Source organism: Plasmodium yoelii (assembly GCF_900002385.2).
Source record: "Plasmodium yoelii strain 17X genome assembly, chromosome: 7".
NCBI lineage: Eukaryota > Apicomplexa > Aconoidasida > Haemosporida > Plasmodiidae > Plasmodium > Plasmodium yoelii.
Window position 1 is genome coordinate 194,543 of NC_036179.2, and position 20,025 is coordinate 214,567.

General features: G+C 21.4%; 4 protein-coding genes and 1 pseudogene across 4 annotated transcripts, besides 1 other annotated feature; 4 read left to right on the top strand and 1 right to left on the bottom strand.

Annotated features, from left to right (window-relative positions):
• Nucleotides 1–216: 216 nt before the first annotated feature.
• Nucleotides 217–1,890, top strand: PY17X_0700600 (fam-a protein; the record flags this gene model as incomplete). Its single annotated transcript, XM_022955460.1, has 6 exons — nt 217–566; nt 710–947; nt 1,042–1,111; nt 1,283–1,386; nt 1,480–1,710; nt 1,867–1,890. 6 exons carry the CDS (start codon nt 217–219, stop codon nt 1,888–1,890), a joined length of 1,017 nt encoding a protein of 338 aa, XP_022811739.1.
• Nucleotides 1,891–3,695: 1,805 nt separating this feature from the next.
• PY17X_0700700 (uncharacterized protein) lies at nt 3,696–5,316 on the top strand (the record flags this gene model as incomplete). Its single annotated transcript, XM_725664.1, has 6 exons — nt 3,696–3,826; nt 3,995–4,247; nt 4,344–4,410; nt 4,572–4,681; nt 4,782–5,015; nt 5,212–5,316. 6 exons carry the CDS (start codon nt 3,696–3,698, stop codon nt 5,314–5,316), a joined length of 900 nt encoding a protein of 299 aa, XP_730757.1.
• A 2,894-nt stretch (nt 5,317–8,210) lies between these two features.
• PY17X_0700800 lies at nt 8,211–9,899 on the top strand (annotated as a pseudogene).
• Nucleotides 8,211–9,899: a sequence feature (fam-a protein, pseudogene).
• Nucleotides 9,900–12,813: 2,914 nt separating this feature from the next.
• On the top strand, nt 12,814–14,361 carry PY17X_0700900 (fam-a protein; the record flags this gene model as incomplete). Its single annotated transcript, XM_022955461.1, has 6 exons — nt 12,814–12,944; nt 13,120–13,354; nt 13,453–13,522; nt 13,680–13,780; nt 13,876–14,094; nt 14,257–14,361. 6 exons carry the CDS (start codon nt 12,814–12,816, stop codon nt 14,359–14,361), a joined length of 861 nt encoding a protein of 286 aa, XP_022811740.1.
• Nucleotides 14,362–18,950: 4,589 nt separating this feature from the next.
• PY17X_0701000 (Plasmodium exported protein, unknown function) lies at nt 18,951–19,820 on the bottom strand (the record flags this gene model as incomplete). Its single annotated transcript, XM_723302.1, has 2 exons — nt 18,951–19,559; nt 19,740–19,820. The coding sequence occupies 2 exons, from the start codon at nt 19,818–19,820 to the stop codon at nt 18,951–18,953; spliced, it is 690 nt and encodes a 229-aa protein (XP_728395.1).
• Nucleotides 19,821–20,025: the final 205 nt, after the last annotated feature.

Consider the following 20,025-nt stretch of genomic DNA (forward strand, 5'->3'; position numbering starts at 1 on the left):
TAATCTTGTATTGAATTATTTAAATAAAAAATATATTAAACTTATAAATCTGATAAAAGCATACATCTTACCGTTTAAATAATCGGTTTTTATACTTTATTGGAGAAACTTATTTACTTCAGTTTTAATTATACTTGTGTTGTTTTCCGAGTTGTTAATTTTTAATTAAAAACAATACTAATATATATTTTAATATTTTGTTTGTAAATCTCAAAAATGAATAAGTTTTATATTCAAATTGTTTTATTTCTTTTAAGCATCTCCATATATGTGAATAATAAAACCTTTGCAGCTGAGCCTGCTCCAGGAATTTCTACGGCACCCGAATCGACACTCGAATCAGAATCTGAGGCAACACTCGAATCAAAATCTGAGGCAACACTTGAATCAACATCTGAGGCAACACTTGAATCAACATCTGAGGCAACACTTGAATCAACATCTGAGGCAACACTTGAATCAACATCTGAGGCAACACTCGAATCAGAATCTGAGGCAACACTAGAACCAACATATGATGCAACACTCGAATCAGCATTTGGTCTACTACCAGATCATTGTTCTACGTAAGAAAATACATCAATATATGTAATATATATTACATATTTCATTATGAAAATATTAAATATATGCCTGTGCAACGATATTATAAATACAATAACTTTATTTTTGTACGCATAAAAAATATGTCCATTTTGATCAATAATAGTCCAGAAGAAATATATGAAAAAAACAAGCACTTATTATGTACCGATCCAGAAGAAGCTATAAAAGCAGGTGAAGTTATGAACGAAGCTGTGGAACTTTTAAAATATCATGCTATAACTGAAGATGATTATGAAGTTTATGAAAGAGATGATAACCGTATTATGTTTTTATATAATAAAAAACATCACACCGATCCAGATATTAAAAGGATTCATTGTACAATTTATACCTCCTATGAGGTATCAATTAACGAACAATATTAAAGATATATACCAAATTAAAATTAAAAATGATTATAATTTATATACATATATTTCTCTTTGTTTCCATTAGTATAATGAAATAATAAACATGCCATGGGATCCCGATTATGCAAGTTTGTTCAATGCTGGTTCCGTTAAAAGTATATAAAACATAAATAATTAGTCACATCAACATATTATTGTTACTATTTATTCGAAATTTCATGATTTATTATTGCCATTGTTATATGATACTATTTATTCTTTTCCATATCTTCAAATTCATGATATTTTAATTTACATAATGAAAAATTATTATTTTTTTTGAAAAGTTGTCCGTGTGTACAATCCAAATTTAGTAATGGTACAACACCGTTACAAAGATAGATCTACGGACCGTCAGAAATATTTTTATGCTTTAGCTGCAAAAGTTAAAGTAAGGAAATTTTTTTTTTTTTATCCTCCCCAAAATCATATTTTTCATATTATTCACAATAATTTATGCAATATATTTTTGTTAATTTTGTAGATATCAGAAAATATAAATATAGTTGTCAAGGTTTCAGCAGATATAAATGATCACAACCCTTCCAATGAAAAATATATAAACAAAATTGTAAAAAGCGCAAATTCGTTCAAAACTGACATTGATTCTGAAGATGATATTAGAAAAGGAGAATTAAAAAAAACATTTGCTAATATATTTGGATATCTCATTGAAAAAGACGGCGATTATGTTAATATCGCCTATGTCGAATCTGTAATCGATATACACATTTTAATAACATAATAATTTATTTCAACATTTGTTAAAAAAATACAGTTTTAAATAAATGCAGATATTTATAATATATACTATATTTTGCAAAAATTTTTAATATTTTATATATTCATCCATTTATGTTTTTTTTCTTAGGTTGATGACCATGATTCCATTTAACAAAAATCCATTATTGAGCAAGTTGAAGATTAGTTATCACTTGATAAATAAATATACATTTATATATAATTTTCAGCACCGTAATATTAGAAGATTTATTTCCATGCATAATGGTTACTTTAAATTACCATCATAAAACATATTTTTCCGTTTTGAAAAAGTTTATATATTTTTTTCCATCTCTTTTAACATTAGGATGGATCTGTATATATTAATTTTGTGAATATTACAAATATAACTGTTATTATTTACGAAGATCTTTTATTTATGATGTTCATTTCATTTAATAATTATCACCCTTTTTTGTTTACAAACATAGGTATCATCTATGTGTTAAAAATTTGGGGGATGTGACATATATTTTTTTAGAATTGTTACTTATATCTATTTAAACGATCTTTTATTTATGTATACTATTTAAGAAGCATGTTAAACTAACAAATGTTTCAAAATTAAATCAAACGCGACACATAAACCCCGACAAAATACTATTATTAATATCCTCAATTATCTCTTTTATTTATATAGAATAACTCTTTGAAACTCTTAGCATAAATATAATATTCATGCCTTCTAAAAAAATAATGTGTTTATGGTTATTTAAATATAACTCATAAGAATCACACACCATCACTATTTTATATATATATAATATTTATTTAACAAAATTTCAGGCAACCAAATATTATTAAATATAAACAAATTAAATCAACTTGAACCCATAAATAGAACCATAAACAACTCAATACCGAGACAATTGTAACTAAAAAACAAAGATATTTTTTGTATTATAAGCTTTTTATTTTATATCATATATCTTGCTAAATATAAAATATGTTTTATAATTCCCATCAATTTGCAAAAAATATATCAATATTACTAGCAATACACAATTTTTATCTCTTTAAAATTTATCACCAAAATATTACTTAGAAATTTTTGATTAAAATTAATAATAAAAAAATTACAGATATTACAATTATATATAATAAAAATATACGATTTAATATAAATTTTAGTATGTGTTGTATGATAAATAAAGAAATATTATTATGGTTGCAATTGCAGTAACGCAATAATGCACAAATTAATGTAATTATTACCTTAGATTAAGCTTTGTTAATATATAAAAACATAAAAAATATGTTTTACGTTCAAAACAAATGAAAAGAAATAACAAAACTATTTTTTTATATAATTGTCAATATATTACATGTGCAACTATATTCAATCATATATATAAAATACTCATTAAACTAAATATATTTCTTATGTTATTTTCTTTATATTTTAAACTGCCGGCATTGGTGCTAGCTAAAATTATGCAGATTTGTAACATGTGTAAGCATATAATTCCATACATAATTATATATTTTATAAATTTCATTTTAAAATATGTTTTAGTTGAATGAGTTATACAACTCAAAAAAATTGTATATTAATAATGCAGCATAAAGATGCACAATTAAACTTATTTATTTTTATTATTATAACATTAGACAAACCAAAACCCATAATATTATGCACATTCGTTATTTATGAAAGCTTTGGTTATCCGCTGCTTGCAACCAAACTAATTAAATATAAAATATGGTGAATTTATAAATATAATAAAGTTATACAAAATTGACGTTTCAATATATATTTTATATTTTTTAAATAAATTTTATTTTTTATTGTTTTTTCGAAAATTTGTTGCTTCAATTTTAATTTTATTTACACAACTTTTCGACTTCCAGGTTTCTAGTTTTTAATCTAAAAAAATATAAATAAATTTATTAATATTTTGTTTGTTAAAATCGAAAATGAGTAAAGGATATATTAAAATCATTTTTTCTCTTTTAATATCATCTGTATGTATGGGCAATAAAGGCCTTGCAGCTGAGGATAATTCAGATATTGAAACTTTACGAAGATTTGCTCGATCACCTACCATGTAAGAAAATATGATATATATATATTCACATCAAATATAATTGTGCATTTACATTTTCCATATATGAGAATATAATTCGTATTTATGGAAACGTGTATCTACATAAGATTGAATAGTAAGAATATCAATATATAAATCCATTTATATTTTTTCTTTACAAATTAAAAGAAGGTCTACTTTTCCCAATGAATATCCAGAAGGAACAAGTGAGAAAGCCCCTTTCAACATATCTATTGGCCCTAAAGAAATTAAAATAGCAGAACAACTTATGGATGAAGCCGAACTGTTATTACAACAACATGCTGTAAATAAGAATGGTTACAAATTATATAATAAACACGAGGATTCAATTGAACATTATAAGAAAGATAAAGATACCATCATTTATAAATTTAATCATAAAATCAAAAATCCCGATAAGGTATGAATTAACGAAGAAATATTTTTAAGTCATGAAATTAATTTCAAATTAAAAAATAATTACTACATATATATATACTTTTCCCCTGTTCATTAGTATGATGATATAATAGACGTGCTATGGAATCCAAATATCAAATATTTTGGTGATAGGATGATTAAAGGTATTAACCAAATAATCGACCAATTTAATATACGATTTTCAATATCCAATATTTCATGTTTTATTATTGTCAATATTCTATAATATTGTTTTTTATCTGTTAGTCGTTAATTTTCGTAATAATCGAATTTAAATATATGTAAAAATATAATTTTTTTTTAGAAAAAATTGTATGTCAATACTCTCCAAATTTAATGATGATCCTTCACCGTTACAAAAATGATGCTATATCGTTCCATGGATATTACTATGCTTTAGCCAAAAAAGTTCAAGTAAGGAAACATTTTTTTCGCTCATCCATCTAAAAATAAAAATTTCCACATTATACAACGTAATTTATGAAAAACATATATATTTTTGATTCATTTTTAGGTATCAGACGACACAACTATAATTGTCTATACTTCATCTGACATAAATGACTACAACAAGGTCGATAAAAGAAAATATACAAACACTATTGTGGAAAGTGCAAACTTATTCAAACCAAGAATTTATTCAGAAAAGGATATTATAAATGGTGAATTGAAAAAAATGTTTGTTAACTTATCTGGATTTATAATTAAAAAAAAACCAGATTTTGTTGATATTACCTATATCGATTCTGTAAGCAATCTCAAAATTTTAATAACTTAAAATTTTATTCCACATTTTATTTTGTTATTTCGTTATCCTATTTTACGTTTATAAAAAATACATACCATTTATATAAATGTAAATATTTGCAATATATGGTATTCATCCAAACAAAACTATAATATTTTCTTTTATATATTTATATATTATTGTTTTTTGTTCACAGATTACTATTAATACCCCTATTATTGGAAATTTATTAACTGAAATAATTCACTCAGCACAAGTACAAAATATTATGAGATTGAGTGCCATCATTTCCAAGGAATAAATGCCCATTCCTCACAATGTGTTCTATCATTTTAATGTTGTAATACATTATTAATAAAATAAATATGCTTTCATATATGTTGTCTATTTTAAACTATTGCCATAACCACATTTTTTTTAATATAGTTTGTTTCTGTATAATTTCTTTACATCTTTTTAATATATGGATGCATATATTTATTTTGGTGAATGTCGTAAATATAACCATTATAATTTGTGAAAAATATTTCTGTATTCTCCCTTTTCATATTAATATTGATAATCCTTTTATATGTAAAAATATATAAATTTGTATTTTTCTGGTACTATTTCTTTTATTTTCATTATTTTTATACAACTCTCCATCGTTATTATCAACCTTATAAATTATTAACTATATCAATAAAAATACTCTAAGTCATTTATTAATGATTTATTTTATCTTTCTTTTTTTCTCTTTGGAAATCTTTTCGAATTCTAAATGATGAATGCCAATATATTTTTATAATTATAGAAAAGGAAGTTATAATTGAAATCAAATAAATCAGTCATACAACACTGTTTTATATAGATTATTAAAATTCATACATTTATATTATAATATTACACAAAATACAATTTTCAATTGTCTTTATAAACCAAATTACTTATATTAATAAGCATTTTATTTATTATTTTTAATGCTTATGTTGAATTTTAAAGTCAGAGTCATAAGCATCTGAGCTTTGGTTATTTTACAAAAAATATAAGACATTAATTAAATATACCTTTCCAAAGAATCGATTTTTCTTTTATAAACAAAAAAAATTAACAAAATAATTAACAAAAAAAAATAAATTAATAAATGTGCAGGACTGGCTTGCATAAGTTTGTATATATTTAATAATCCCATTTTATCATCGACTCAATTTACGACCTTTTTCATGTTTTTTCCTTACTTCCACTTCTACCCCAATTCACAAATACTATCATATACACTAATGTAAAAATCACCAAAATATATAATATTTTCCAGTGGACAAATATTTTTTAAATATTATAATAATTCCTAAAATAATGTGTATTAAAATAAATATACCTTTAACGTAACTTACCTTCTCTCCCTTATATATGTTTCCTCCAAATACCACTTTATACTTTTATTTCATTCAAATCCATTCCACCATCATTTTATTTATCATTTGGTTCAGGATGTTCTGAGGGAGGAAATAATAATAAATTATTTTCTTGCATTTCTCATTTTTCTCCCACGGTTTCTCATATTAAGCATTGTAATTATTTAAATCAACGTTCTCTTCGAGGATGAAATCGGTGCTTTGGATTTATCTTTCTATATTGATTCCAATATTTGATAAATTTCCCCATAAACCATTAACCACAAATTAACAATAAAATAGAAAAAATACATAGTATAATTCAACACATTTACCATTAAGTTATATTAACACGAAATGCAATTCTTATAGTTTGTCAAAATATATTACTTTATTCGTTCTTTTTTATAGTAATTTTAGTCCTCATTTTTTCTCTTACATATTTAGACTTAATGTAAACCTTAAAAACTCTAACTTATCCTATACATATTTAAAACATTTCCTTAAACTATTAAATATTATCAAATTATAAAAAATTAAATTACAATATCCCCGAACCCTAGCTCAAAACGCAAATTTAGTGAACGAAACTATAACCCATAATACATAACCTTGACCCATAAAACATGAACACCTCAATATTAAGAATATTATAGTTAAAACATAAATTAATTACATATATTTCTTGACTTTATAACTTTATATTTCATTATTTTATTTATTTGTATTTTTATAAATTTTATATATACTCGGTTTTATTAATAAAAGGAAATTTATAATTTGTATTCATTTATAAAAAAACATGGGCGTCAATATTACTACCAATAAATAATTTTGCTAGAAAAATTTTATTTAGTAAAATGTGTTAGTAAAATGGGTTAGTAAAATGTTAGTAAAATGTTAGTAAAATGTTAGTAAAATGTTAGTAAAATATGTTAGTAAATGCGTATTAAAAGGGATAAAAAGATCACTGAGTGTTTGATTCTCATAATATAATTTTATCATATTATTATTATGAGGTAAAAAATATTGTTATTATAGTAGTATTAATCATATACAAAATTAACTGAATTTCTCAGATTAAATTAATTATTTTAATATTTAAAAATATAATAGGTATATTATATATAAAAAACTATCCATTATCAAAGAAATTTTGTAAAACAAATGGAAAAAATTAGCAAAACAATTATTTTAATATAATTATTAAAGTATATGTAATTAGATTAAAACAAATATATATTTTTATATTATTTTCTTAATTTTATATTTTTATTTTAAATGATTGATTTTCTATTAGGTAAAAACAGCATATTTTTTTTTCTATTATATATATGTGTAGTTCCATACGTATATTTTCCATTATATTATGTGTAGTTCCATACATAATGGGATCTTTATAAATTTTAAATTGAATTTAATTAATTATAAAAATATAAAACTTGTGTATTAATAATATTATATATTAAAAATATCATTTATATAATTAAAATTATTTATTTTTAGATATTATAATATTAATGAAATTGTGAATAATCATATTTTTGAAATTCATTATTTATGAAAGCTTCTGTTATCGAGATCATCTTGTGATTGAATTAATTAAATAAAAAATATATTAAACTAACAAATCTGATAAAAACATATATCTTACCGTTTAAATAATAATTTGTGTTTTTTTAAAATAAATATTTGTTTTTTATACTTTATTGGAGAAAATTATTTGCTTCAATTTTAATTATATTTGTGCTATTTTTCGAATTAATTTTTAATTAAAAAAATACTAATATATATTTTAATATTTTGTTTGTAAATCTCAAAAATGAATAAGTTTTATATTCAAATTGTTTTTTTTCTTTTAACCATCTTCGTATATGTGAATAATAAATCCTTTGCAACTGAGCTTGATTCACCCGGTGATTCTTTAGAAAATGTTTTAAAGATGAACATATTTATGAAAAATAATAATCTTATAACGGAACCAGTTCCAGACATGGATTTTCTAGTTAAATCAATTCTAGCCCAAATTGATTTGATCAAAGTTGGTTCAAACAATGTTATTCCAGACAAAGTTGGTTCAAGTAATGTTACTCCAAATAAAGTTCGTTCAAGTAATGTTACTCCAAATAAAGTTCGTTCAAGTAATGTTACTCCAAATAAAGTTCGTTCAAGTAATGTTACTCCAAATAAAGTTCGTTCAAGTAATGTTACTCCAAATAAAGTTCGTTCAAGTAATGTTACTGCAGACAGAGAATATCTAGATAATCTTATTCCAGACAAAGAATATCTAGACTATGTTATACCCGACAAAGAATATCTAGATAATCTTATTCCAAACAAAGAATATCTAGATTACATTATTCCAAACAAAGAACATCTAGACTATGTTATACCAGACAAAGAATATCTAGACTATGTTATACCAGACAAAGAATATCTAGACTATGTTGTACCAGACAAAAAATGTTTAGATAATCTTATTCCAAACAAAGAATTTATAGAGTATATTATTCCAGAAAAAGAATGTTTAAATAATCTTATTCCAAATAAAGACGCTCAAGGTAATTTTATTCTAGACAATGGTGATTCAATCAAGCTTATTTAAATAATTATACGTAAGAAAATATACTTATATAATATAACTATACATATACGTGTACCATTATTGGAGTGTTAAATGCATATTCGCCCAAATAAGCGTTTGCATGTCGATTTGATCATCAACATACTATTTATAAATACATTTTGATTTGTTTATTTTATAAATTAAAAATAATTCCACTTGAATCAATAGTAGTTCGAATTAAAATCGTGAAAAAGGGGACTAACCGTATACACTGAAACTGAAGAAACTAGAAAATCAATTGAGCATATAGACGAAGTTGTACAATTTACAATCGCATTCTACAAATATGGGCAATTATGATCAAATTTATAAACAATACGACATAAATATACATTATAAAAAAACATGAGAGTCATACAAACGTTGCAATGTTTAATTTTAAAACATACAATTCAGATAATGTACGAATTAAGGGACAAAATCGTTTAAGTTATAAAATTAATTCTTATTAAATTATTATTATATATATGCATGTATATTTTTTGTCATTAGTATAATGAGGTAATAGACATAATATGAAATTCCAAAGGTATTAAATACTTCGATGAACACCTTATATAAGGTATATAAAAAAATAGATAACCAATCAATTAATATATTTATCACTACGTTTATTTCGTATTTGATCATAATGCTTTATATTACTATTTTTATCTATAATTTTGCTAATTTCATAATATTTTATTTCAACATTTATCAAAAACATGTTCTTAATAAATGCACATATTTATAATATTTGGCATTCATTCCTCAAAAAAATGGAGCATTTTTTTTTCGTAGATGGATATTAATGCTATTTATGTCACAATTTTCATTATTAAAATGGATAAATCAGAAAAATTATTAATTCTTACCAACCTAAGAGAACCCATTTTTAACAAATAAATGTATATTTCGAATAGAAGTCTTTTAATGGTTCGATATTGTCTACATTAAAAGTATACCTAAGTATAAATTATAATAATTATTTTTTATCTTCTCCATCTTTTCAGTTTTATCACAGTTTTAATAATATATATAATTAATATATATCAACGTATTCGAATCAAATTAATTTAATGATTTTTTCGTATTTATTACTTTATCTATTGTTATTACTGTTATGATATTGCTGATATATCACTGTAAAGCACGGCGGAATAATTAAAGAACCTAATAAAAATACTTTAATGTAGAATATTTGGGTATCTCATAGTTTTTAAATCATGTATTTTATAACATATATTTTATCTCGTAAAAATATTATATTTAAATTATATATTTGTAAATTTGTATATATAGTAACATAATCAAAATATTATTAGTTCAAATTAAATTAATTATTACATACTTTTTCTATATACTTTGCATTAATATATAATTGAATATGTTTCCTAAATTTAACGTATTTAGTCCTTGTCCATTGATATAATATATATATTAGAATAATAACATTAATTTTATGTACTAGATTGTTTATAAGCATTATAACAAACTATAACATTAAATTTTATTAATATTCTTATATGCAATTATATTAACTATTTTAAAATATAATTTATTTATACATCAAAATTATAAAGCTTAAGAATAAATAGTGATTAATCTATTATCATACCTTTATGATAAATAAAGTGTATAAAGAAATTCTATTAATATTAATTAATTTTGATACAAATGTATAGGACATAAAAAAAGAAAATAGCAACTAAATTTAAGACTTAAAAAAATATTGGACATATAGTTCATTTTTTTATGCATTACTAAAAATGTTAGAAGTATAATAATATTTTACGGACAATGTTGTATTGTCGATTCCCGATCTATATTCCATGCATATATATTTTATGGATATCTATTATTACAGTAAAATTGGCATACCGTGATTTAAATTAAAATAAATATGATACGAATTATAAACTTTACTAAATAAAATTTTCATCAAATGAAGAAACCAATTGTGTTATACATAATTTAATATAACCACAAATTAACATGTATATAGATAATTATGATATAGCATAATATAAATTCATATATATTCAATATATACAATATAAATATTTCACTTTAACCATATTATATTGATATAAACACTCAATTATATATATTTTATAACTTATGAAAACATATTATGCGACGACCCCTTTCAGATTAATGAATGTATCTCTTTTTTTGTTGCATATTTAGGCATTATCTCGAGATTAAACATACAAGGATGGAATATATATTTAATCAACATTTATAAACCAATAAATAATATCAAATTATAAAAAAATAAATAAAGATATAACCCTAACTCAAAACATAGAATCCATAGAACAAAACTATAACCGATAGTACAAAACCATGACTAAAAATACGAGGTCCTCAAAACACAATCCTAAACCGAACCCTATCTATCTTATTTAAATTGGGTAATAATTACATTATTTATACTTCTTTACATGTCGATCTATAGTATTTCGAAGATGTATTATTGCTTCGACATAATCATTGCAATCATTAAATTGATTTGCAAGAATGAAAGTTAATTCGTAAATATCATATAAATCGAATTGGTTGTCGCATCTTTAATATCCTATTACTTCTAAATTTTACTATATCCCTTTCAAAGTATATGCTTCTCTCATTTACATAGTATAATTCCTGATACTAAATTAAATATTTATTAACATATATATAACTAGTTTTAATTGTTTCTTTAACTTAAGTGTCTTACCAATACATGAAACAATAATATAAGGTTAATGTAAAACAAATAGATACAAAAACTATAATGAAATATTATTAATAATAAAGAAAATAATGTTTAACTTACATTTGGAGCATATTCAAAAAAACAAATACTAATTGAAAAGCACAAAATTTTAATACTAACTCTCATTTTTAACTTTATTTATTAAATAAATGAAAATAATATGTGCAATTTGAAATAATAATAACTTCATATTTATTCACAAAATAGTAATATTTATTAGTTTTTTCTTTTAAATTTTATGAAAGATGAATATATCTACAAAAAAATCTATGAAATTTATTTCATTTATTAATTTTAGTATTTTCTATAGAATTAATTAATGTAACCGTTGTAATAAAATTCGGTATATCCATTAAAAGTATTTGTGGATATAAATATTATATTTTTTTTTTTCAAAAAATATTAAACATTCTTTAAAAAATGCATAATTTTTAATATTTTAATTATAAAAAGAGTGTATTCTCCAAAAAATGGGGAAAAATTGAAAGAACATTTAAACCATTGTTTTTATGTAATTAATAAATAATATATATTCTACAATAACCATTATTCATTAACATATTATATGCACTCATAAATTTAATATATATCCTATAATTATCAATCTAGTTTATTGATTTTAGTTTTAATTTAATGAATTAAAAAAAATAAAAATTGCAATATCATAACCTATAATATAATTAAAAATATTTATCTTTATGTATATAATATTAAAGATATAGAAAACCATAATTTACTTTATGTATTATAATATTAAAGATACAGAAAACCATAATTTATTTGAATGTTATTATTTATGAATGCTTCATTATTGTTGTTTGTTTTATAATTATATCAATTAAATGCAATGCCAATATATTTTATAGATACGATAAAACTATACACATTATATAATTATATTAGTTTTTTGCTTAAATATTTGCCTTAATTTATTTTAAATAAATATTGATTTTTTATAATTTTGTTGGATAGTATTTTATTTCAATTATACTTTCGAAACTTTTCGAGTTTTTAAATTTTTAAAAATAAAATATATTTATAATATTATATTTATCAAAAATGAATAGAGGGTACATTAAAACAATGTTTGCTCTTTTCATTTTGCTTTTATATGCGAGAAATAGAGCCTTTGCAAGTGAGTCAATTTCAGATGTGGGTGATTCAAATACTGTTTCTACACAAAATATTGCGTAAGAAAATAGACAAAATATATCAAATAAATATACATTACATGTGTCATTATGAAAATATTATATACATATTATACAAATATATAATACATAGCGCTTGAAAAACTAATATACCATCTTATAAATATATTTATGCTTTTTTACACATTAAAAATAATTTCATTTTGATCAATAGTAATTTGGATGAAAATCATGAAAATGGAGACTTACTAGCATGTACTGATTATGAAGAAGTTAATAAAGCATCAGAAATTATGGACGATGTTATAGATCGTTTAAAATACTATGGTAATTATAATAGTAATTACAGTTGTTATTATACAATCGAAGAAAGGGGATTTATATCTTTTACGGACTATGGAGGTATAGATGTTGCAAAATTTTATCTTAAAATCCGCGATCCAAATAAGGTATAAATAACAAACATATTTTTTTATGTTATGAAATTTAGTTTGAATAAAAAAATATAATTATTATTATATGAATATATATTTTTTGTTGTCATTAGTATGATCAAATAGTAAAAATGTTATATGAAGCCAAGGATTCATATGGTTTCGGTTCCAATGATAATAAAGGTATATAATAGTTAATTAAACAATTTATATATGGTTATCACTGTTATGTTATATTTCTTGTGTAATTTTTCAATATTTTATGCTACTATTTTTTTGTTTTATTAAACTCCATAATATTTTAATTTTCATTTATATAAAATTATAATTTTATTTATAGCAAAAATTGTTCGTGAATACTATCCAAATTTAACACTGATACAAAAATATAGCGACACACCATTCCATAAATATAGTTTTGGATTATTTACAATAGTTGAAGTAAGAAGATCTTTTTTTCCTTCGTCTCGATATATATCATATTTTTCAAGTTATTACATTCAATTTATTCAAATATATATTTATTCATTTTATAGGAATCAAATACAACGATTTTTGCCAATACATCGATAAATATAAATGACGAAACCAGTGCCAATAAAAAAAAGGGCGAAAAAGATGTAAATTTGTCCAATAATCATATTGATTTTGACGATGTTATTAGACAGATAGTATTAAAAAATTTGTTTACTAATTTTTTCGGATTTATTATCACAAAAAAACACGATAACGTTTGTATTACCTATGTCGAATCCGTAAGCAATATCAAAATTTTAATATTATAATAATTATATTTCATTATTCATCAAAAAAATATAATTTCTGTATAAATGTACATATGCATAATATATTATATTTGTCCTTGTAAATTGAAGTATTTCTTTTATGTATTTATCCATTTTTAATATTTCCCATAGAACCGAGATGATAAATCCTATCCAGAAGATTCTGATAAGAGAAAGCGTAGAGCACAAAATATGTTAAATTTAATGAACACCTTGCTATATGACTTTAAAAGTTAAAAAATATAATCCACGTAATATATTTTAACAGATTAATATTGGAATATTTATATTAACAAAATATATATAATTTTGTGGATAATATATAGTTTAAATTACTATAATGAAGCATCATTTTTTCGTAATACGATAATTTATTTTGTATACAATTTGTTCATACCATTTAATATAAGAATACACTTATGAATATTTCATTTCGTGACAGTAAAAATGTAACTATTATATTTTATGAAAAATATTTTATTATGATTATTATTTCATACTGATATTTGTATTTGTTTAGTCTATAAATCTATAAGTTTACAGTTTCCTTTTAGATTTTAATTCATATATATATTAAAACACATTTTATAACGTGTAATACCTTTTGAACATCATGATATTATATATATACAAATGCATTTCAATAAATAATATTGTACTGCATGTTTTGTAATAAAATATATTTAGTTTTATGATGAAAAACTATATTTTTAAGTAAACTATAGAATTATTAATATTATTTTGCTTGATAGTGTTAGTCTAATGATGTTGTATTAAATCATACTTAAATAAACGTTATAATATTTCATTTGATGTTTTGTACATACAATTTTAATTTTATCGCTCGTTTAATGATATATATAATGAATTTATACCCATGTAATATATCAAATAAACATAATATATTTGTTCGTATTTAATAATACATTAATCTGATATTATTATTGTTGTGATATCACTGTATACTACAATGATATAATTAGTGCATTCAATAAAAATACATTAAATCAAGTATTTTAAAACATTTATATTATTTCGAAAAAACATTATATTTAAATTATATATCTGTGAATTTTTATATATATAGTAGCATAATAAAAATATTATTAATTCAAATTAATTATTACATACATGTTCTATATACTCTAAATTAATATATAATTGTATATGTTTCCACAATTTAACATATTTAGTGCTGGGTCATTGATACAATATTATATATATTAGAACAATAACGTTAATTCTATATACCTATTTTTTTATAATTATTAGAAAAGTTATAAGAACAAAATGTAAATAAATTTTTTTTAATATGGTTATATATCGTCATTTTAACTATTTCTAATTATAATATATTTTATACATTTCACAATTCATATATCCTTAAAACTATGAAGTTTAAAATTTAACAGTGAGTAACCTAATATTATATCTTTATGATATATAAATAAATATGTATAAAACAATTTCTATTAATATAAATTAAAATTATAACAAAAAATAAAGAAATTAAAAAAATAGAATGTTTATAATATAAATTTAAATACTTCTTATATATACATCTATATGCATTTTTGTTATTAATATATTTTCGAACGCTTAATTATTTTTACTAATATATATATGTTTATATTATAAAAAAGGTTTAATATAGGAATTTCATTCCGTTATAAACAATTTGCATTGTTGAATCTCGATAAATATATTATGCATCTATATGTTATTATATTAATTATAACAATATATAACTTATTTAATTAATAAAAAGTATATGTATTAATCCATATATAATAAATTTAGACGATTCTTCAAAATAAATATTACTATAGTCTTTTAGACTTATATATAATAATATTATTACATTTTTCGATGGAATATTATAATATTAAATTTAAAAATGTGGAATACAAAATACTACTTTTTATTAAATAAAAATTTCCATAAGGAAAAGTAAACATATTATATAATATATTGATATATATATAATCTAATATAATCACAAATGTTATGGTTAGAATTTCTTATATAATATACAATATTAAGAGTCAATATATGTATCTAACCCCAAATTAACAATCAAATAGAAAAATATCATATTAAAATTATATTATATTTAATGTCTAACTTATATTAAAACTAAAATGTATGCATCATAATTTGTGAAAGATTGTTTTTTATATAATGCCTTTTATATTATTGTTTACGTTCATTTTATGTGTTACATATTTATAATTCATTTAGGGATATAAAATATAGTTATGATACATATATTTGTTTGTTTAATAAAGTACCTCTTGGGTATTTTTAACAAATATACACATATATCAATAAATATGATAAATATTTCATAGTAAATTGCACTGAAACAAAATACTAAATTATAACCCCTGAAAATTATTGAAATTCGAAATAATTTCCCTAAATATTAGGTCACCATGTTTGAAAAACCAAATTAAGAAAAACTGAAGAGTAAATAAATAATAAATTATGTTCTTTAAAAGGGACAAATTATCAAATATCGATAATAATAAAATTAAATATGAAAGAAAGTGGGTTACGCTATCATCAAATAATTGGACAAATAGTTAAATGAGAAAACGTTTAAATGCGAAAATAACAAAATATTCATGCAAATATACATGTTATATGAGTACACCAATATGCGAGCACATACTAACATCACTTGAATTTATTTTAAGCATTCAAAGACGTCTTCAGTAGTTAGGGTATATAATAATAATAAAATGAATTAGTTCGATCACAGCAAAATATAAATATACATCCATATATTTTCGAAAATTCTGAGTAATTCTCATATTTCATTTTCAATTTTTATGACATATTTCTTTCATTTTGAATATAGTTGAAATAAATGTGTACCAATATTGCTAAGGATATAATGGTCAAGTTTGGATCTATAAAGAGAAAGAAACAAAGGAGCATAAATATAGGGACAAATATTATATACTTTTATGATAGTATATAATAGCAAATATTTTTCACTTGTTTTTTATTTGAGATATTGTTATGGATTTATTTTGTGTTTTGCTGTTTATTTAGTTTTCCATGATATCCTTAATATCTTTAATTTTTATGATTTTATTATTTTGGACATTTATTATACGATTACTTAATTTATTAGTGCCGTATTTGTAGCATTGAATGGTTTGGGACCTTTATCTTTTGTAATATGACTAATATTTCTGCATTACGTTTACTGACGTTTTTAACAACATTTTTTGTATTTATAATTTCGATACCCATTTTCAGAAAGGGAATATATTTAATATGCCCCTTATACTACTAATAAAAACCAGTATATAAAATTATATATTATATAATTAATACAAAAATTAGTGTAATAATTCAATTATAATTTTATGAAAAAAATAAATACAAAAAATAAAACGTGCATATCAATTATTCTAAAATTTGTCTCAAAAAATAATAAATAAATATATTTTTTTTATAAAAATTTATTTTCCATATTTTAAATTTTATTTTAAGGGCATAACACTCTTCCTATTATACTCCTCAATGAACTATTTTTTAGATATATATTAGTAGAATATGCTACTCAACGTCCATGTACTATAAATAATGAACATATTTTATTTGTATTTTTTATTAATTTCAAACTAATGAAGACTTTATAAGTAAAAGTTATAAAATTTATTAATTTATACATAATAGTAATAAGATAGAAGTAGCCTTAAGACAACATATAAAGTTTTTGTTATATAAAAAATCATTTCCATATAATTGAATAGCGCCCTATATAAACGGAACATTTTAGTAACTATCACAAAGGAATTAAAAAACAATAAAAATTACATTTAATGTTAATATCATCACAGCATTTGTATTTATATATACATCATTTATGTTGTCCTCATATTTTAAGCTGTGAGATTATTGAAGCGTCTTGGGGGTAAAAAAGGTGATTCTCTTAGTCAAACGAGGGAATATATAGAAACCATAACTAGGAAAATGCAACTGTATAAGTATTTAAATAAAAATCAATTATTTCATACTATACAAATTTAAGAGCATTTCTAGTGCCTATGGCTATTGCTTGATAGCGAACAAATAATGATTGTTATATATTCATTTGAAAAGCCGAAAAAAACATACAAGTGTATCAAATACCATCAAATCACTGCATTTGAGGATACATATTTTATTTATATTTCATGCTAAAGCATAATATTAATTAATAAGCATGAATCATATACATATGAATATCTGTGTATTCTAATGTAGACAATATATATTAGGTCAATACTCCTATACAATTATACAAATGAGTATTTCATAATATATCACAAAATATACGCATATACACATACCTATATATACCATCAGTTCCTAAATATAACCATAAATCAATAATATTATATATTCAAAACAAATATTAATTTTATTATTAAGTTGTTAAAATTTTAAAGAATACATATATAAAAAAGACATTAAAAAAATTACACGCATATAATAAATATCACAAATCAAATAAATTAATAATTACTTATATTAAAACATATTATTATATTATGAGTAATATATGCTTTTTCTTTTTAATTATATAATTTTACTGAAAGTCATATATAATGAATTGTATATATACATATGAAACTTCACAATTTTTTTGATAATTATATTAATCACATTGTATTTTCACAATTTATATATTTAATATAATCCAATAATAATTTTTATTTTTAAGGGTTATATAGATTTATATTTTCTATATTATATGAATATATGGATGCATTATTATATATCGTTTGTCACTTATTTTCTTATTATTGTAATTATTATTTTATTATTTATAAGGGAGGTGGAGGATTGTTCCTATTGGGATCCTTTTTATTTCTATCGCATTGTTTCCTATACCATGCCTTGAATAATTTTACAGAGCAATAAATGAATAGAATATACTTGAAAACTCCTACCAACGCCGCCATAATATAACATGAAACTACTATACCGCCGAGGGGTATAATATGACTTAAAATGGAAGGAGAAAACACTTTATGTGTTACATAATCTGCAATAGTACGTAATGCTAATTCAAAGGAATTGTTTTCTGGTATATTTGGAAGAGTATCGTTTATTACAGAATTTAATAACGATAATGTGGCATTATGAGGAAGCAATTGTTCGTTATGGCTTATTATTTCACCATTTTCATAATAACTGGGCATATAATTGGTAACATTGGTTCTTTGAAGTATTGGTGATTCTTGTTTATTATTTTTTTTTTTTTGTGGTGGTGGGGGATAATTCATATTATTATATTGATACTCTCTAGTGTTATCATTAGGTATTTTTATTTTGTGATAACCATCCCACATTTCTTCAGATAAATACCTCCTATTTATTTCCTTTTTGTCATTGAAGTTTTTATTTACATCAAAATGCTTATTAAACAACCCCTGCAAATTAACATTAATATTAATATATATATAATATATGTTAAACTATACGTAGAAATGCATAAATAGTTGATATTTTCTATATATGTAAAAATAGAAAGAAATAATGTTAAATGTATTTATATTCATATAATTACGATATATCGTATTGATCTATATTGTTTTAAATTTTAATCTTACATTATTTGTGGAATATGGTATTATTATAACCAAAATTATAAAAGAAACAATGTTAACTAAACTATATATTTTTTTATTCATTTTCTTATTAAACAGTATTTATTCGAAATATAATAATTTAAATAATATACATGCATATATGTTTATATATATCATATATTTTCCTTTTTAGGGTTGTTTATCTCTATTATTTATTTATAATGAATAAAGAATTATTTATCATTATTCCTACTATCAATATATTTATATTTTTTTTAATTTAATTTAATTTAATTTACATAATATA